A 20,684-nucleotide genomic window follows, 5' to 3' on the forward strand; every position below is an offset into this window, starting at 1 on the left:
CCCAGGGTGTTGTTTTCCGGAATATCCTTGTTGCTGAGGGCCTGCGAAGTATCATCGGACAATTAGACACAGCTCTAAGTGCTTTCAGTCATAACACCTGCATAAAGATAGACATCTTTACCAGCAACCTTACTTTTATGGCTCATTTATGTGGTAACAAAGTCACAGGGACCCACAGAGACCAAACAACTTAGCACGGATACCATAAATGTAATGATAAGGCAGTCTTGACTTACTGTGATTGATTGTAACATCAGGTGTGTGGCCTCTATCGCTGCATCTAATGATGAAGGTAAACAGGAGGCAGAAAGGTAGTGGCACGCTATTTGTTATTGTTGTGAAGCTGCTTAGTGTTAATTGTGTGGCTGTAATAAAGCCATGCTTTTCTGTTCAGTGCTGCCATACATAAGATCTGCAGGATCGTTATTCCAGACAGAGGCTTTAAAATGTGTCGGTGGAGGGTTAATGTCAATGTTATCGACACAGTTTCCCAGCCAGGTGTTTTTATGATGTGTTCTGCTTATCTTCTGCTTTATTGGCCCCTGGAATGTGCTCATGGAAACACACAGCGTATATTTCTGTCCCTGTAAACATTTGTTTTCACTCGTGCTTCCCAGTCCTGTACTCTTGACTCAACTAACTGTTGGCCTTGTTTCGTTTAGGTAGGAGAGTCTGCAAGTCCCTTACGAAAAAGGTGAGTTTTCCCGTCATTTGTAGCCCTTGATGCTGCTTCACAGAGCCTCCTTATCTGTGTAAAATCCTCTCAAATTACTGTAACACCAGCAAATACATCACACTGAAGGGCTAAGAAATGAATGTGAGATCAGGGATTTGCTTCTGTTCTCGCAGGAATTAGACAAGATGCTGGCTGATACCCCACCTGTTTGGAAAGGATCATCTAATTTGTTTAGAAATATCCGTGAACGAGGTAAAGAACCCACTCTCTGTGTTCCTGCTGTACACATAAATCCTTTGTGAGATTTTATTTTTTAAGGCCCTCCCATGTCTCGTTCAGTGCGTGCTCTGTTGTCCATGTGCCAATCTGGAGCAGAAAGCGTGGGTCGTAGTTTCTATCTTATCTTTCCATCAGTCTGCTAACATGTCATAGATATATTTTTAGATAACCTTTTCTTGAAGGAATGGCTCATTGATGGTACAGTACACACAACAAGGCTTGTTTGTGTCTGTAGTAAAATGCTTCAAAGGTGAAGTTATTGGAAGCTCATAAATTACATAATTATGACTGTAAGCAGCCTGTGACAAGCATCCTTTAAAAAAAGCACTTAAAAATGCTACAAATGTTAGGAAAAGATTCATAAATCTGGCGACATAGAAGAGACTAAAACTCAAGTCAAACTAATATAATACTAGAACTTAACGTTATCTCAATATATAAGCAAAGAAAATACAAAATAACAGAAAAATGCTGGGTCACAGACCCAACCTCCAAAAAACACAAGTACATAAATTATTTGTTTGGTTCAATTTAATTCAGTTTTATTTATACAGCACCAAATCACAACAACGGTCACTCCAAGGCGCTTTGTATTGTAAGGTAGACTCTACAATAATATATGCAGAGGAGAAACCCAACAATTGTTTGACTCCCTATGAGCAAGCACTTAGGCGACAGTGGGAAGGAAAAACTCTTTTAACAGGAAGAAACCTCCAACAGAACCAGGCTCAGGGAGGGGCGGGGCCATCTGCTGTGATTGGTTGGGGTGAGAGAAAGAAAACAGGATATAAAACATGCTGTGGAAGTGAGCCAGAGATTAACAACATGATTCAATGCAGAGAGGTCATGTATATATAAGGTTTTATATATATACAAGTAAATATACAGTACTTTGCCAAAGTCTTGATCCACAGGTTATTTCTTTATATTTTGCTTCCAAGGAGCCAGACTTTCTTCTAATTTTTTTTTTTTTTAAAGTGGTCATGAGCAACAGTTCTCTTTCGTGTTTTTCTTTGGACACTGGGCGCCTTTATTAGCTGAAACTTGGAAGATTTTGGCATGGTGCACATTGTATCCATAAAATAAAAGGAAACTTGAGAAGTGGATGAAAAAATACCCAGGCTTAAAAACTAACTTCAGCAGTTGATTAGTATGTGAAAAGTCATGTCTTTAATAAACTGAGACAAAACCTGAGAAATGCATCTGACCCTTTAGCTGATCCATCTACTGTTCACTGAAACCTCATCAGAAATGGTCTCAGTGGCTGTCAAGAAGCCGTTCTTAAGGAAGGGAAACGGGGACAAAAGGCTGACGTACGTATGCCGAATGACACAAGAACTGGACTGATTTGAATGTTTTGGAGAGAGAGAGGTACAACAGTAAATGTCTACAGCCAACTGTAAAACACGGTGGAGGCTCTGTCGTGGTTTGAGGTGCTTTCAGCCAGTGGTGTTGGGAATCTTGTCAAAACAACCTATGATGGCCTATCAGCAAACACTTGGTGACAGTGGGAAGGAAAAACTCCCTTTTAACTCCAGCAGAACCAGACTCAGGGAGGGGCAGCCATCTGCTGACTGGTTGGATGTGAGGGGAGTAAGACAGGACAAAAGACACACTGGGGATACTCCCAACACAGTAAAACCATACCTGGATAGACAAACACACTATCAGTGACGGACTGGCCTCCCCGGAGCCCGGACCGCAACATTATTGAAGCAGTGTGGGACCATCTTTACAGAGCCTGGAACAGAAGGTAGCCGACATCCAAAGAAGAGCTTTGAATGTTTCAGAGCTCTTCCTGAAGACTACTTAAAGAATTGAAAAGAAAGCTGCCTAAGAGAGTTCAGTCTGCACTGAAGAATAAAGGTGATCATACAAATATTCACTTTTAAGCTCGTTAGAATTGTACAAACGCTCTTTTCGCCTTTTATACTATATTTCCCTGTATGTTTGCACGTTTCAATAAATATTCCCATTTTGCTCATAAAATATAAAGAAAGGACAGGTTGCTGAAGACTGTATTGCATTTCAGACAGAGCGTCACAAATACGAAGGAGAAAAGGCAACCAAGACAGATTTTCCCTAAGTTTTGGTAAATGACCTGTATTTGTATAGCGCTTTTACTAGTCCCCTAGGGACCCCAAAGCACTCTACACATCCAGTCATCCACACACACATTCACACACTGGTGGAGGCAGCTACAGTTGTAGCCACAGCTGCCCTGGGGCAGACTGACAGAAGCGAGGCTGCCATATCGCGCCATCGGCCCTTCTGGCCAACACCAGTAGGCGGTGAAGTGTGTTGCCCAAGGACACAACGACCGAGCCGGGGCTCGAACCAACAACCTTCCGATTACAAGGCAAACTCCCAACACTTGAGCCATGATCGCCCTCTACTTTTAATTACAGCATGCAAAACACACAGTGGGATCCTTCACTTGTAAACCACTACACTATGAGCCACTATGCTCATTATACCATGCACAATTAAAAAGCTAAAACATGAAGAAGGTTAGAGCTTTTAAAATGTTCTGGTGTCACCTACTCAAGTGTAGTGATTTCTTGTTGGTGGCATAAATTATCGAATTTATGTGCTAAGTTTTTACATTAACAGCTCAACTGAAATCTGTCACTTTGCACTCAGCAACATTGTGACTTCCCAGTCTTCACCGTGTGCACCGTGCAGGCTCCTGAGGCCCGTAAACCGTACACATGAACACTGCACTCTGCACGTCTTTAGCCTATATGTGCTGAAAACAGCAGACTGTGAAACTGCCGCAAACCTGAGGTCTTCGTGAGATCACACGAAGCCCAACTGAAGTTGTCGGTGTGACTCAAAGTCCCCTTTTAATGTTTCCACCTGGGCCTTCAAACTCTGAGCGCAGCAGGTCAGACGTGGCAGTGGAGCATCAGATCTCACTGTTCTGCTCTCCTCCTGTGTTGCTTTAGCTAAGTGCCAATGCTGGGATTTGGAGCTTTTAATCCTGCTGTTAAACGTTGCAGCTTTGTCAGTGAAAAAAGGACTAGATTGATCTGTGAACAAAGCGTTGCTTTTGAGAATGAGGGAGCTGTTTGAAACCAGCTGTGTCGAGACATGTCCCACTGGCCACCCCCCTGATCACCACGGACATGATGAAGCCTAAGAATGGCATTGGATTACATCTCCGGGACTGCCACTCTGTATGAAGTGTTTTTGTGGAATTCTTTGTATTGTCTAACAACATCTACTTGAGCTCAGAGGCTGAGCTTGAAGGGAGAAGGGGGGTCTCCCTCCACGAGTGAAGGTGTGTGGTATTGGTGAGACATGGCAGGAATCTTAAAAGTTTTTTTCCCTGTCTTCAAGCTGTTTAAGCTTTAAAAGCTTTGAAGGTAGAGATCTGTTGTCATTATAGGGTCATACCTGCCAAACTGAGAGAGCTGGGTGCTTTGTTTTAGAATATTTTTCGATGATTTTATGGCTGATCCCATGCACGACTGATGATCTTCTCCCACCTTAGTTTGTGCATTTGCAAAATGATTCCAGCTCCAAGGAGAAGCATAAGACGGTAATAACTAAATCTTTCCTGACTAGTTGGGTTTTATTCCTCGAGTGTTCCTCTTTCTGAAGATATCTCCCTGCAGCAAACCTCGTACCTGAATTCTTTTCCCATAACATCCAGAGCAGTCACCCAGAACTATCTTAGCTCGATTCTCTATCTTCCTGAGCAAACAAAAGCTTGGGAATGCTTTCAGAGGCAGGAGGGAGAAGCCTCCTTAGTTGGTTGAGATGTCTCCTGACACTTACTCTTCTCTTTACCGTGTCACACAACAAAGGGGGCTGAAGGATGCGACACAAAGCCCAAATCGGCTATTCTCAATCAGTGACAGATCACTCGAGAATGTATTACACCTTGTTACCCAAACACGATCAGAAAGCCACGGGCCTTAAATTTGTTTGGGTTTGTGTCCAGATAGGTCAGCTCAGTTGTAAAGTTGGTGTTTGTGTGAGGGGAACACCAAGCATGAAGTAAAAGGCACCTTTTAAGATGTTATCGCCAAGCACGAGGAGATTACCTGTGTCTGAAGGCGTGCTCTGTTTCTTTGGATGGATTGTTCATCTCGGCATCATGACTTTGAACATCTGCAAACACCTTGAGCTACCTGGTTAAGTCATTTGATGCCATTTTGAGGGTGAAAAGGAACATTTAGGTTTTTGTTTCTTGTTTTGACTCTTTTCTTTTTTTTGTCTTTGTTCTAGGTGTCATCAGTTATACAGAGTACCTCTTCCTGCTCTGCATTTTAACAAGTCAGCATACCTTTGAACTGATTTACTCTGTTATCTTTAAAATTTATATTTTAAAAAAGCAATATAAAGACGCCTGTCTGACGTAAATCCATTGTGTTTGCTTCTAGAGCCCCATGCAGGCTTCAGGATTGCTTTCAACATGTTTGACGCAGATGGAAATGAAATGGTGGACAAAAGGGAGTTCTTGGTGGTATGGAAATCACCATTATTTATCAGATTTAATCACATGGATTTGATGTTTAATATATGGTATGTTCTATCCTAGCTGGAAGAAATTTTCCGTAAGAAGAAGGACAGAAAAGACATTACTGAAGATATGCAAAGACAGGACCAGCAAGTATGAGCTTAAATCCTTTTTTTTAGTGGCTCTAATGGTTTTTTTCATCAGCCTGGATTCACCAGAAAAGGCCTGAAAAGCATGCTGCATGCCGTCTGCACAAGCAACACTGTGACAAAGTTTGCAACTTATCATATAGGAACTATTGGAGGTCTGGATCTGTTTTTTTATGCGCTTATCAGAAAAGCAATGAGGCTTGCTGTGGGGTTAATTTAACACCTTTTCCTGTCTCTGTGCACACACTGGACACAGTCTATTGATATCTTGCAAATCATCAGCCCAGATGGCAGCCCCTCCCTGAGTGTGTTTCCGACTGAGGTTTCTTCCTGTTAAAAGGGAGTTTTTCCTTCCCGCTGTCACAGAATACTTACTCATGTTGGTTGGGGTAGTAATCTGATTGTTGCAGTTTTTTCTCTATTAATGTAGTGTCTTTACCTTACAATATAAAGGGCCTTGAGGTGCTAGTGAACTAAACTAATTGCTCAGCATTCAAGATGTGCTCATTTCTGGCTCCACACTGAAGCCCACTTTGAAGGACTTAGCCAGTGGGTGAAGTCACATTTTTAACATCTCTCTCTGACATACAATCTATGGCAACAACATGCAACAAGGTGGTAATTCAGTGTGTCACAAAAGCTGTTCTGAGGAAACGATAGATGCCACCACTAATTTGCCTCAAGCTAAGCTATTTTTATTTAAACTGAACACGATAATGAGCTGGAGAGATATACGCTAACGGTAGAGATAAAACTGAATGCCAAACAAGTATAGCAACAAACAGCAGCCACCGGTTTGAGTTGCAACACTAGAAAAGTGTTGCTAGCATTACTTAAGTTGGCCATTTTAACAGGGAGTTTACTGTTAATGACCTCATATGGCCGTTGAGGAACTGCAGTTTTCATTCCTTCATTATTCAGTGCATTTTCGCGCTTTGACCACAAACTGGGAATTGGTGTGAACTGACAGAGCTGAAACAAAACATAATTTTTATATATTTAGCTATTTTTTATGGGCTACAACAGTTTCTTTTTAACTGTTTCCAACTAAGAAAAAAAGAGCTTTTAGAAATCCAACGAATGCTGCCCCCTTAGAGCAGAACATAGTTTGCAGCTAAAGAGCCATATTGTCCCTGAGGAGTTGGTGGAGGCCAAAATCAGAGCTGAAAGGAGAATGAATGATTGATTTACATTCAGAAACCTCCAATGAAATGTTGTCAGTCTTCTTCTCATATGAACTTAATAAGCTGGTGAGACGGCGTGTTTACTGCCTGCTCTGTTTCCCGCATTAGTGCCAAAAAAAGAAAAGAAGTAATGCAGATTTAAAGACATCAGTCTGAATCTCAACATTGAGGTCAGATCAGACTGTGTGGGTCTGTGCTCACTTGAGACACTTGCAGTAATCCTAGAGAGAAAACTCGCTGCACAGAGGTGACGGTGGTCATACAGGGTAAAACATGCCTAAGGCTTTCATCTTTTTGGAGTTGTCTTACACTGCATGCAGGTGGATGTAAACAGGGCGAGCTCAATAGAGCGATAAGAGCGACTCTTTGAGGTCTTATCTCATAAGAACGCAGCATAGAGGAGCTTATTCTGCTGGGACAAACGTTAGCATCTCTGGATGGCCTTGAATTAAAATTGCGCCCGTATAACTATCAAAAAGATCATTAGAATGGATTCTCTAGATCAGGATGGGCTGGCTGTGCATGCGTTTATAAGGCTTAACAGTAATTTGGGACCATTGTCAGATACGCTGTCTCGACTTGATGTCTTTTCCAGCTGTCTTCCTGTTTTAAAATACATTGTGAATTATAAGCTCTGCACTAATTCACCTGTCGTCTTTTTTCTTTTGCATTTCAGAGCCTGCAGCTTTACGGAAATCACAAATCCCAGGCTCGCAGCGTATGTAGCCTGTAAACGGTGCCTCTTCTTGCACGCTTTCTGGAATGTGGTCTCCTTAACCTGAGTTATCATAGGAAATATACATGTTTCTGAGGGGCTGACACCACCCGTATTTGTCCGAGATAACCTCACTTCACATTCAGTGAAATCCGAAATACCTCACTCTGTGCTTTAGAATTATCTCATATTTGTGTGTGTGGCAAAAGCAGGAGGGGTGCAGCTCAGATGATTTATGTACTCGCCTTTTGTCAGTGTTGGGCAAGAGATTTCACTTCAAAAAGCTCTTACCTGAAGACTGACACCGCTTTTGCTCGGACCCACATGTTTTATTTTTACAGTTTCTTGAGGAGTGGTATTTAGGCTCAGGTTACCTTTAGAGATGGGTTTGACCATGAAGATGCCAGTCAGACAGGAGCAGCAGAAGCACTGTGAAAGCCGCTCTGCAAACACGTAGGAGAGCCTGCAGCTAACTCAGAGCGCTGTTTGAACACTTTACCTGTAGGTGTGTCTTCTTCTTCTTTCTTTTTTGTGTGTTTTGATTCCCTGTAGGTGTCTTTCCTGCACAGAGTTCAAAAGTCAAACCTTTTCAATAAGACATAACAGGCACGTCTTGAGTGCTGCGGTTGGGCTTTCCCCAGCATATTCTAATTACAAGTGTTTCAGAGTCTTTTCATGGGATGAGATGGGAACAGCGGCGAGCATTAAAGAGCTGTTCCGTAATTAGCTGCGGGATCATGCCGTACATCTCCCTCTCTGCTAAGAAGCACTGAGGCGTAGACGAAGAGCTGTTTTATCAGCTGTCTCGCTTTCTCCCTCGGGCCTGAGAGATGAAAAAAAGAACTGAATAAGATAAATAAATATTATGAAATGAAGCAAGCCACACTTAAGAACACGTGTCAGCAGCAGCTGGCTGCTTCTGGTTGGTTTTTGCAATACTTTTGTTTTTCAGGGAGGTGATGTCGGGACTTGAGAGGCCTTGAGGCTCAAGAAACGATGGGTTGAAATAATAAACAATGAGAATGAGAGGGGACCAACATCTTTTGTTTCATAAGTGGGAGTTACATTTGTTTTTCTTCACTAAACAGAAGACTGGTTTCCTGTGATCTTTTTTTTCTTTTTTTTTATTGCACATCAGTAAGGAGAAAATGTTTTCTGGAGCAGCTGTAGTCGCTCCGCGGCAGCTGGGAAGGCTAAGGAAGAAGTGTAAACTGTAATAATGGTAATTATCCGTTAATCAAAGATCTAAGCCGCCCGAGCTCGTTGAGAAAAATACAGCAGAGTGGCTTCCAGTAAGCATCGAGCAGTGGATGTGACGTGGGGCAAAAAAACACTACAGTTCTGGAGATGGAAGGTGTTTGATTGCCTGCATTTACTTTGCAGTGTAGCATCAAACGATGACATATTGTCGGATTCAGTTTCAGCGCTGACCCGGCATGAATCCTCCTCCAGGTCTTACACCTCGCATGCTTTGGACATGTGTTAGCCACGTTGGCTCGACATCCCTGCCAAGAGGCTGCATGCATCGCTGCAGCGCAGGCTCATGTCAGGGCCGATCAGCCTCTCGGATACGCAGGTGTCAGCCCCGCGCTGTTTCTGCATGTGTCTGTCCCCGTTGTCTCTGTGGGTATTCAGCTCACCTGTCTGTCTGTCTTTTTTTTGTATGCCTGCCCAGTTCTCCATCTCGCTCTGTTTCCTCGATCCTCCCGCCTGTAACGCCGTGTACCGTCTGAGTCTGTTCATCCACCTTCCATTCCCCTTCTCTTGGTGACACGAACCAGATGTGTTATGTCTTCTAACAGCTGTGCTTCGATTGCTACCACAGGTTCTAAAAAAAGACGGTCAGCATGTGGCTGCCCGAGGCATGTGGGATGTTCTCAGACGTGGCACGAGTCAAGTTCTGTTTTCTGATCTCACCGAGGTAGCCGGGCACTTTTTTTAGCTGTTTTGCTAAATAATCACAAAAACGATGCTGTGCATGATCCTCAGTTTCCTGATGCTTCTGCTGGAATCTGACAATAATGTGTTAGGGAGCACAGCGCTCTCCACTTACGCATCTGTCTAATCAGTGGTGTGAATTTTTTAAATGGCGCGTCGACAGGAAGAAGCGTGGCATGGCTGATGGTTCTGTTGCATGGCACACGTTTGTTAAAAAGGAGAATTAATTAATTCTGAGTCGAGCTGAATCTGGAACATTCAAAAGCTGAACCTGACAGCTGGATGGGAAGTTTTGTTGAAACTTTGTTTCTGCTTTAATGGTTGCAGTAATCAGTGGGATTTGTTGCATTGTGTGGTTTTGCAGTCTGTAGCTAAATCTGTGTGTTAATGCTGTGAACTTTTGTTCCCTCTCATAGAACGTGGACTTAAAATCGGAGACCACACTCTTGGTGCATTTCTTTGGGAAAAAAGGCAAAGCTGAGTTGAAATTTGAGGATTTTTACAAGTGAGTCGAGAAACCCGTTGCTTGCTCGGTGATTAATGACAATGTCCCTGGAAAAAAAATCATTATCTGATGCTATTATACGGCCATTAATCATTTTCATACCGTACCGTACTAACCCACCGACAGTTAGTGGTTTTGTTATTGACTATGTTAAGTATTCCTTTGTACCAAGCTTCTGGCGATGGCGTTTCCTGTCAGCAGCTGCCGTCTGTCTCCCTCCTTCAGGTTCATGGACAACCTGCAGACAGAGGTGCTTGAGATAGAGTTCCTGTCCTACTCCAAAGGCATGCCCACCATCGGCGAGGAAGATTTTGCTCAGGTCCTCCTTCGCTACACCAATGTCGAGGATGTTAGCGGGTATCTGGAGAACATGCGTCACAGTATACCAGATGAAAAGGTGCGCTTTTACCTTCAATTTCCCTTTGAACATTACTCAAACAACGAGGTTTAACCTACAGTATAATATAATCCAATACCACCAGTATACTCGCAAAGTATCCCCCTACTTCCTAACAATGAATTTAAGAAGTACATCTGTATTTTCATCATAGCCTGTATGAATGAAAACTCTAATGTCACCCGAAGTTTAAAGTATTGCACCTTTAAAAAATAAAATAAAATACCATATTCATGTGTCCATGCCCTTCATCATACAGCATGAAAAAGGCCGTGGTCTTATTCATGCTGTCACAAAACCTTTAACCTTCATTTAGTTGGAAGAGTTGAGTTATATGCATGTCATAGTCAGTACAGTTGTTATGAAGGGGTAAATATACGGTGGCCCTGAGAGGTCAAACGCACTGCAGCCCGAGAAAACACCAGCAAAAGCACTGAAAAGCCAACAAAACACAGAAAACGAAACATTGTGTTTTGTGTGCTTTTGCAGCATTTTGTCTATTTGCTTGTGTTTTCTTAAATTGCCTGGCTGCTGTAGACTTAGCTATAATGACCAAATAATTTTTGCAGCAGGTTGTATACATTGTCCCCCCTGATGCCCATGAGCCGGCTTGCTTTTGGAGCCTCAAGTGGCCACACAGGGAAGTGCAGTTTTTGGCAACTGTGCATTGACTTTGTTTTTCTGCAGCAGCAGCCGCAGCTCAGAATTTCTGCATTTCACTGCATTTCACTGTAATTAGCTGCTGAGTATAAGAAAAGAGGGTTGACATTTTTTTGTGCCAAACTTTATCTTGAAGATGGTTATTTTAATTCAACTCAGTTTGCACTTAAATATGCATGGGAATGATATCGCCCCTATAGTCCAGTATACTCTCTATCCTAAATGGAAGAGATGTGTTGCTGCTAATTGGCAAACTACTACATCAGACAAGATAAGACCTTGTGAAGCCACAAAATATTGTGGCCGTCCTGTTAAATTCCCAAAATGAAAGAATTCCCACTTCTGTGTGGCCCGAATAAAACACAAAGCTTCAAAATTGCTAAACCCCAATAAAAACAACTGCAAAAGTCATAACACTGCATCACTCCAGCAGTCGGAGGGGATTTCCAAAAGCTATGCAGACTTTTCACTAGATGCTCTGTAGAATCACGATTCTTCTACAAAGACAAAGTTTGGATCCTCGCGTGGTGATGTGGGGCTTTAATCCCGAAGTAGTCTGCGAAGATATTGGTTTACATGAACATGGAAGCATTTCACCCATCTCTTCCTTTTAATGCCGCTCTGTGAATTAGCTGTTGAGTGAAACAGCCTCATTTTGGCTTGAATTTGTTTTTCCTCTTGGCACGCTGACCCGCATGAGAAGGTGCCAGCAGCTCCTCAGCCAACTGGAGTAGCCTGTTGCTAGATTTCCATTGATAATCAAGTGGGTCTCGTCATTACGCTGAGAGATATTTTATGGCTCTCACATTGTTAAAACAGCAAAGCATCACAGATTAGTCATTACTCCATTTGTTCGGCTGTGTGTGTTGTCTGTTTGGCTGGGCCCCCGGCGAGAGAAGCAGCTAGTAGCTGCAGGATGGTTGAGTGGACATCAATGGGCTCAGTGTTATAGTCATCAGCCAAGCCTGAGATGTTTGGGGATTCATCACTTTTGTTTTTGTTTATTCAAGTATCAGGTTAATCTGCTTTAGAAAAGTCTGCAAACGGCCTGACCTCTTCCCAAAAGCGACGATCCTCCCCCCCTTCCTCACCCACTGCTGACAGCTCAGCGTGTCCATACCGCACAGGGAAAATCCAGCAATGTATACTTTGTCTGTTTGGGTGTGTTATCTATCTGATGACTCCAAGGTCCCACACACACTAAAGGATTCCCCACCAGATGAAAGAAAGCAGATTACACATTGTGTGAATTTTAGCACACGGTGCCGGAGTGTTGACACATGTGTCTTGTTTGCTTTACGTGTCTCGGCGGTATCGTGTCCGTGAATAAAAGCTTTGCCTTTTTTATTTGGTTATTATTCCTGTGCAGGGAATCACTTTTGAGGAGTTTCGGTCCTTCTTCCAATTCCTTAACAACCTGGAGGATTTTACCATCGCCATGCAAATGTACAACTTTGCCAACCGCTCAACTGGGCAAGGTAACGTCTCACATTGTGGATGCATGGACAGAAGGTGCTTTTAAAGTGATTTTAGTTTTATTTTGTGTCTCTGACTTCTTGTTGTCTGTCTCTGACTCATGGGGGAAAACCAAAAACACAACTTCTAAACTTCTATAGAAAAGACCAACCATTTCGTAGTCTACCTGGACTAATTATGAAGAGTTTTAAGTCGAGAAAAATCCATCCATCCATTCTCTTCCGCTTAACCTTTTTCAGGCTTGCGGGAGGAATGAAGCCTATCCCAGCTGTCTCAGGGCGAGAGGCAGGGTACACCCTGGACAGGTCGCCAGTCTGTCGCATGACGTCGAAATCTGTGATATAACTACAGTTTATGATTATTCCAACTCTAATGTTCAATTTCTTTATGTTTGTAAAAAGAGACAAAAAGTGCAGAGTTTAAACGTCTCCTTAGCATCATTACCGTTAACAGATCTGAAAAAAATGGTACCATCATCTAGCTAGAGCCAGAAAAAGTAAATCCACACCTGAACACTGAATCTACATGTGAGTATATTAACAGATTACAACTGCTCAAGCAGCCTCCAGTGCAGCAGGTTACCTGCCTGCAGGGATTTGCTCCCATGCAGCTACAGGCAGTTTTGTGAGGCTGGTCAGAGATGATGGGCTCGATGACCTTTGACTCATAGGTGACTTTGACTGAAGTGTTCAGCCTGCGCTTTAGCTGCTCCTGTTTAAAATGTGATTCGATGCTTTGTGTAGAACTCGAGTCTTAAATCCATTCGATTAAAATAGAAGTATATTTATTTGTTGCACAGAGTGTCGTAAATTCCTCCACCAGTCTGAGTTGTGCTCTTCATGAATAAATTAACCGCTCTGACTTTCATTTAAAAGTTGAGAGAGCTTTAATATTTATAATATTGCTCCTTTGACCAACCACAGCATTAGATTCACCAACCTAATATGGTGATGGTGCCACCAAAACAGCTTGGAGCCACTCAGGGCATAAATAAGGCCTTCTGAGGGTGCCTCGTGTCCTTGGTCTGACATATCGCACAGATGCTTAGTTGGACGGAGATCCGGGGAATCATGGAGCGTGGCAGGACTGCAGCAATGTTTAGGTGGATGGTATCAAAGTACGATCCACATAATTGCGAGGATCCAAAGCTTGATACTGATGTTTGATACTGTTAACATTGGTAATACACATGTGATAATGTGTCATCTGCAGAGGAATTTGCCAGAGCGGTGTACGTGGCCACCGGCATCAAACTGACCCCCCACTTGGTCAGCACTGTCTTCAGGATCTTCGATGAGGACCACGACAATAAGCTCAGCCACAGGGAGTTTGTTGGCGTCATGAAGGACCGGCTGCACCGCCGTGCTGGGGTAGGACAGCTGAGGGCTTTTATGCATTATTGATCTATTTTCTGCTTTTTTTTTTCTTTAACTCTCTCTGTCAGTGCAAATGGGCTCAAAGGTGAGCACATAAATCAGAGTCAAACAGGAAAATACGGTTTAATTAAGAACTCAAATATGCATGTTTACATTCAGCGATACTAATTTCCTCTACTTGATCAGCTTCTAGTAACAAAATCGTCATGTGTTCTGCTTAATTTTGACTTTAAGTAAAGGCTGATTTTGTGCCATTTTTCTTTAGCTTGCAGTATCCTTAGATACACCACATAGTCATGTTTAAATTACACTCCTGCTGCATTTTATCACTGAAACACAACTCAAAGAGTTGAGCTTTATATGGCACTATACTGCCATCTAGTGGCTTCTCTTCAAATCAAACTGACTTTCTTTCTCTTTCTTTCCCCTTTTGCACATAATTCACAGGGCGTCCGAGTGGAGGAAAAGTTTGTCTCTTTCAAATCCTGCATGAAGAAGAAGCTTTCAGGCAAATAGGTAAAAGCTTTTTGCACGGTGTCAGCGTTCACTGACGAATGGGACAAAATACAAAGAATTAAAAACTGCACTACAGCAGCACACAGTCTTTGGAGATGTGTTTGAAGCCCACGCTGTCCTCGTCGGCAGCATTAAGTTTCACTGTAATATTAACGCCTGAACAACTGCCACCAGATACCGGCTTAGGCCTGCATACATGAGCAGTGAGCAGTGCAGTTTAAAGCTGTATACATGTTTCAAAGGAACCTCGCAGGAGAGGGCATAATAATCTGATCTCTGATTAAAAAAAAAAAAAAAGGAAGGAAGAAAAGGAGGGAAGAAACTAAAGGAAGGAAGGAACAGTGGTGAACCGCTGGCAGGGTCATGGACAGGCAATGCTGACTGATGCAAACGGGGAGTGAAGGCTGGCCCGCATGATCCGATCCAACAGGCGAGCTCATGTAGCTCAAACTGCTGGAAACTTAATGCTGGTTCTGACAGAAAGGTGTCAGAATACACAGAGCATCACAGTTTGTTGGGTATGGAAATGCTTCTATAGGAATAAGGTGAGCTGGTGAAGGCACTGTTAGGTTGTGGGTAATGTCTGCTGGAATGGTTTGAGGAGCACAACAATGAGTTTGAGGTGTTGACTTGGCCTCCAAATTCCCCACATCTCAACTTACAGGACTGAAAGGATCTGTTGCTAACATCCTGGTGCCAGATACCACAGCACACCTTCAGGGGTCTAGTGGAGCCCGTGCCTCGATGGGTCAGGGCTGTTTTGGCAGCAAAAGGGGCACAAACATGATATTAGGCAGCTGGGCACAGTGTTGTGCTCAATAGGTGTACAGAGCCTGTGCTAAAAATTTACTCTACTAAACTTACATCATACTTCAAAAGACCTTGATTTTTTTTCTTCTCTACATACTTGCAGGACTGCTGCTTCACTGAGCTCCATGACCTTTTTTTAAGAGAAGGTTTTTGTTCCTCAGAGGGAAACACTGAATTGTCTTAATGCTCCCTTAATGCGATTTGGTTTCATGGTTACTTTTTTCTCTTCTCTCTGTTTTGTCAGCAGGTGCAGGTCCCAGCACCAGTGCATGTCTTACAGTGTGGATCAGCAGCGTCTCCTCTCTGCGACGACAGAAGGGTTAATGCACACTGCAGCACATTATTGCTCTATCTTAGAAGCTTTGAAATAAACAGGATGTGGCACGAAGAGGATGTGGTCAGCCAAATGGAAGAGGCGTTGTAAGCGGTCAAATGAACACAGTGACCTGCTACTTAACACCCAGCGTTACAGGACTCTGCTATTTATTGTTGCTGACTTTTATTTATTAATTTAAAAAAGAAAAATCAGGGTTTTCTTATTAATGCTTAAGTATTTTTTTTGGTCACTCATTCTGTCCTGAGCCTGATATGCCTGCATACTTGGTCCTTTTGTGGTCTCTGCAGCCCCCCTGAACAGATCAGCTTCCCCTCCTCCTCTCGCTCGCCCCCAAAGCTCTGCAGCTAAAACCCTCCAGGATCCTCCAGAGAGGCAGCAGGCCCGAACACACTCACTGTGGCTTTCCCCCCCGTTTGACTACAGGCAGCTAACAGTGTTAATCATTTCTTGGCTGGTGCAGAGAAGTGCTTTCACACCACTTGCAGGGATGACCTCTGTATAAACGTATGCAAAATGCTAAAGCCATATGTTTGTTTCACTCCTGAGCTTTAATATAAATGGAGTTACCGAAACTAAATGTACTGCTCCTTTAACTTCCACTTATTGTAATGAGTTCTTAAGCAATGTCATGCTTTGGGTAGAGCTGTGCTGAGGGAAAAAAAAGTTACATGCTTTAATATTAACCAGACTAATGTGTTTGCATTTCAGACTACTCTCTGTTTAAATATTGGAATAGCTGAGCTGCCTCTTTATTTCAGATCAGGCTTTGACTGTTACACCGACATGCACGTCACTCACGTGATCACTGTTTTCACGCCTGCAAGCGAATAAACCGCTCTCGGCCGAGCGTCCTCTCAACAAACTGCTGTTGCTTTCTCCTCTCTGTGATTACAGTGGACTGGTGGCAGCACCACACTAGATAAAATTAGCTGTTTTAATCTCAACCTGAAGGCAAATCATTAACAGTATTAATCATTGGGAACTTGGGGCTGTGTGGGTGTTCAAGACTCTAATCAGGGGCTTTTTTTAATCTTTGAATGATTAATTCAGCTCTAATCCTGCACTTACTGAAGTTACATGAAAGGTAGTGTCATTTCAGTGATCACACATTCATTCTTAGCTATTCAACTGTACTTTGCATTCCAGCCTGTTTTGATGAGGGCTTCACTTTTCCTTCACTTTCATGTGAGCAATCAAGTTCATATAAACAGACATTGTGCCATCTGAAAAGGTCTGTTTAGTGGTGCTTCAGCAACTTCAAAGAACTGCACCAAGTTGGGAGAGTATAAACATTAAAGAAAGAATCCCACTAACCGAAACAACACATGTTTAAGACTTAAAGACACTGGATCCCGTCTGAGCTGCTGGAACCATCACACGACTGTTTCCACAGGCTGAGGAGCATCACTTATCCAAGTGTATTAGTCTGAATCCATGTGGAAATGTAACTGACGCCTGCTGTTGTGTCACGTTGTGGCTTCACTGAAAGCTTCAGGTCATCTGCGCTGCCCTCCAGCACCATCTCTTCAATCAGTTTAATTTCCCTCCATTTAACTGGGCTGTACTTCCCAAAGTAACACACATTCATAAGGATATTTTCACTTTATCGTCAGATAAAACCTTACATCAGCTATTCTCATGTAAACTCACGTATTCATGATCACAATTAATTAAGCTTTGCACAACAGGGCTCTCAATAATGTGCGTAGCAAATAATAATAATACACATGTGTAATATATTAATTAGTAAAATAAATACTTTTGAAAACTGGTCAGAAAGTGAGCCATAATGATCTGGATTGATTGACTTGATTGATTTTGGTCCGTGTACCCAAACACTGTGAGGCACACGAGGGGAGAGTCCATAGAATGAGCACAAGACCTGTAAGTGCTTATTGTTCTATTATTTATTCTATTATAGTTATATTTATAATTATGATTCATTTGTGGCCCACATTAAGTGTAGGTTGAAGTCCTTTCTGAAGAAATTTTAATACATTTTCTGTCCTTTGGTACATTTTACACGCATCAATTTGCAACGTTTGTAAAGTTCAACACATAAATTAGGGGATAACCAGCTTATACTGGAATATAATACAGCGAAGCTCCCAGTGATTCTGTGGTGCTTTCAAATAATTATTTTCATTGTTTATCATACTGTGTTATCTTTGCTGAGTCTTTCGCACTGTCCTTTTTTCTGTTTGCTAACTTCCTCTTCTTACATTACTCTATGAGTGCAGGCTGTATTATAGAGCATCCTGACTGGGTATGCCGTTGGGATGCAAGATGTTACTGTGCGGAGTTTTGGCGTGCTCTCTCTCAGTCTTCACTCCGAAGATTAAGAAGCTTTAGACCTGCAAAGGTTTGTGGTGTCATGCCCTGGCCCTAACCATGCAACATCAACTTTTGAAAAGACATGGCTGCACAACTTTGCACGTGCCTTCAGGGTTGCCCTTTTTGAATGAAGGAGAAAAAATGTCACAATAACAGCCTGCATCTCAAAGGCATACTGTGTCAGGGTACTCTAAAACAGCCTGCTCCTCTATACTAATGTTTCTTTCAATGTAAGAAGGGGAGGGTTAGGATTCTCTACAACACAATCTGAAGGGGAAAAATATATGTTCTCCCTTCTAAATAAGAAGCCATGTTAACGCTGTAGCCTACACAACTGGAGCATGTGTTGATATGAAATGAGAAAAGGAGGTTAGAATACAGCCCGCACCCAGGAATGAGTAAATGTAAGGGCAAACACTACATACTATTACGTATTAATACTAATATTTATAATCTAATGTGTGCCTATCCCTTTTAAAATACTCAGAAGGTGCTCTTTACTTACATTTTTATGGGATATTTGTTTCTGGTTCCCTTTGAACCTCCAGTTCTTTGCTTTTTTAAAAATCATAAATCACTGTGCAAAATATGGCACACGCTATAGTGTGCAGTCTGCCTGTACAAAGCATTCTGCGGTAGGACTGCGAGAATATTTTGCAGGTGGAGATGCAGTAGAAGCAGCTGGATCGCGCAGACCTCCGCCTCCACTGTCAAGCAATGATTAAACACAAAGGTAGGACGGAGAGAGAGGGACAGAAGAGCGAACAAACAAACAAGAACACAGAGAGCAGGATGAGTGTGTGAGGAAGGAGCTGAATCACATCACTCCATCTGAACAAAAAAATAAAACAGACCAGAGAGGTACAACTGACCTCACAGTCTTGTGTAGACTGGACCTATATTTGTAGTCGGCGCGCGCGCACGAGTCCGTCTGAACTTGCTGAACCCATTTTCTGCGCGCGCTGAAAAATGTGCCAGGCTTGCAGCATCCCGCGGACGTCATGGCAACCTGTGGGGAAGCAGGCGAGCGCGGACTCGTAGTGAATGTGTGCTTGAGCTCGTGCACAGGTGTGCGTGAGCCGTCTGATGTGTTGTTGTAGTCTGTACTAGTAGTCGAGCAGGACGATCAGAGGGGAGAGCGGTGCAAGCAGCACCACCACCACCACCAGCAGCGGAGGAGGAGGAGGAGGCAGGGCGGGAGGCTGGTTTAGGATGTTGCGTCTGAGCTGTCGATTAGGCTGATCAGAGCCGGAGCTACGATGCAGTGACAGTCTACGGGAAGACACGCACACACGCGCAGCGGGGGGAGAAGAGGGGAGAGCACCACGCGAATGCGCACGGGAAATGATCCGCTCCTAGACTATGGCACCGTCGGGCTCGCGTAGTATCAAGCGAGGCTGTCAGAGAGTTTTGTACTGGATCCCGGTCCTGTTCATCGCTCTGATAGTGGCATGGTCATACTACGCGTATGTTTTGCAGCTTTGCATAGGTAAGAATGAGCTGTCTCGGTAGTAAGGGGGGATGATGTGTGTGTGTAAGAGAGAGAGAGAGAGTGTGTGTGAGGAAAGGGGAAATGCCCCTAACTGGTGTGTGTGTGCGTGTGTGTGTGGATTTTTTGAGATTGGGTGGAAACACATTTCCCTTTCAGCAGTTTGTGAATCAGGCTTGTTATTTATTTATTTTATTTTGGCATTCACAAGAATGTCTTTATTGTTCACGCAATATGTGTGTGTGTGTGTGTGTGTGTGTGTGTGTGTGTGTGTGTGTGTGTGTGTGTGTGTGTGTGTGTGTGTGTGTGTGTGTGTGTGTGGACAGCCACATGACAACAACACTTCAGCCAGTTGTCAGCATATTGTTGCAGGCAAGTGAGAAATGTGTATTTTCACAGTGCAACTGGAGGACTGTGCAGCCTGCTTTTATTATGAAGTATGTAGCACAGGGTGTGAGATTGGGATTGGACCATCTGTCTCAGATTATCTGATTCTAACGCCTCTATCAGCACTATCTTAAAGTCTTACTGTAATAGCTTCAGGTTCAGTTTGCAGTAGCTTCATCGTGTGACAAACACTGTAGGCATTATCCTATAGCAATAAAAGTCTCTTATGGCTTTAGTCAGGCATCCTTCCTTCACTTCCCCTCCTGCAGCTGATTATTGGGTGGCGCGGTTACAGACGGCGAGCCTCCTCGGTGAACAGTGAGCACAAAGTTGACCTGGATAGTGAGTAATGGTTTCTAGGATGTCTCAGTGGAGTCTCGGCAGCCTACTCTTGTGCTCCATTTGGCACATTGTCAGACCACAAGGAAAGAAAATCTGCTCTGTCACAAAAAAGGGGGAAAAAAAGAAGGGGGGGGGGGGCAAAATAATGGAGAACATCTAATGAGACCAAACAGAAGCAGTTTGATGTTCTGGCCGATTGATCCTTTATCTGATCTTCTCCAAATTTAGACAGACACCAGAGCTTAGAGTGTGCAGGAGTCATAGTGTCATGACACAGCAGCTAGATCCTGTCCCACGATGAACCTCTTCTAGAATTACAGGTCACCACGTGTCTGCCGACACCCACAAGACTTCTTTCGTTACTTCAGGGGAATAGAAAAATAGCCTTTTCTTTATAAAACTGCACTGTTTTGCTGAACAACGGGGAAACAACAGCGATGCTCTCGGGTCACATGGAACGGGCTGATGAAAACAGCAGCAGCAGGCCAGGAAAGTGGCCGCTCGGGGCCAGCGTGCTCTCCGCAGCCATACACAGAGTCAGTTGTGTGAAAGCATCATCAGCTGATACAGCTCGCTCATCAGCTCATGTTAATCCCATTGTCTGGCTTACATAATTCACCCCCAAGCAATCTGAGGTTGACCCACT

General features: G+C 43.3%; 2 protein-coding genes across 3 annotated transcripts in view; both read left to right on the forward strand.

Annotated features, from left to right (window-relative positions):
• Positions 1-16,348, forward strand: part of micu3b (mitochondrial calcium uptake family, member 3b) — a 23,434-nt gene extending 7,086 nt beyond the window's left edge. Inside the window, exons 5-15 of the mRNA XM_005719496.2 lie at positions 5,192-5,239; positions 5,347-5,429; positions 5,505-5,576; positions 7,433-7,474; positions 9,297-9,392; positions 9,826-9,914; positions 10,140-10,311; positions 12,341-12,449; positions 13,660-13,817; positions 14,271-14,339; positions 15,403-16,348. Of these exons, the coding sequence (XP_005719553.1) occupies positions 5,192-5,239; positions 5,347-5,429; positions 5,505-5,576; positions 7,433-7,474; positions 9,297-9,392; positions 9,826-9,914; positions 10,140-10,311; positions 12,341-12,449; positions 13,660-13,817; positions 14,271-14,339 (938 nt within the window). The 3' untranslated portion in view covers positions 15,403-16,348. The remainder of the gene's footprint in view (positions 1-5,191; positions 5,240-5,346; positions 5,430-5,504; positions 5,577-7,432; positions 7,475-9,296; positions 9,393-9,825; positions 9,915-10,139; positions 10,312-12,340; positions 12,450-13,659; positions 13,818-14,270; positions 14,340-15,402) is intronic.
• Positions 16,349-18,793: 2,445 nt separating this feature from the next.
• Positions 18,794-20,684, forward strand: part of zdhhc2 (zDHHC palmitoyltransferase 2) — a 12,316-nt gene continuing 10,425 nt past the window's right edge. For both annotated transcript variants that reach the window (XM_005719499.2, XM_005719500.1), the window contains exon 1: positions 18,794-19,309. In XM_005719499.2, coding sequence (XP_005719556.1) covers positions 19,183-19,309 — 127 coding nt within the window. In that variant the 5' untranslated portion in view covers positions 18,794-19,182. The remainder of the gene's footprint in view (positions 19,310-20,684) is intronic.

This window comes from Pundamilia nyererei, unplaced genomic scaffold (genome assembly GCF_000239375.1).
Source record: "Pundamilia nyererei isolate P.nyererei 1_Seehausen unplaced genomic scaffold, PunNye1.0 scaffold00001, whole genome shotgun sequence".
Lineage (NCBI taxonomy): Eukaryota > Metazoa > Chordata > Actinopteri > Cichliformes > Cichlidae > Pundamilia > Pundamilia nyererei.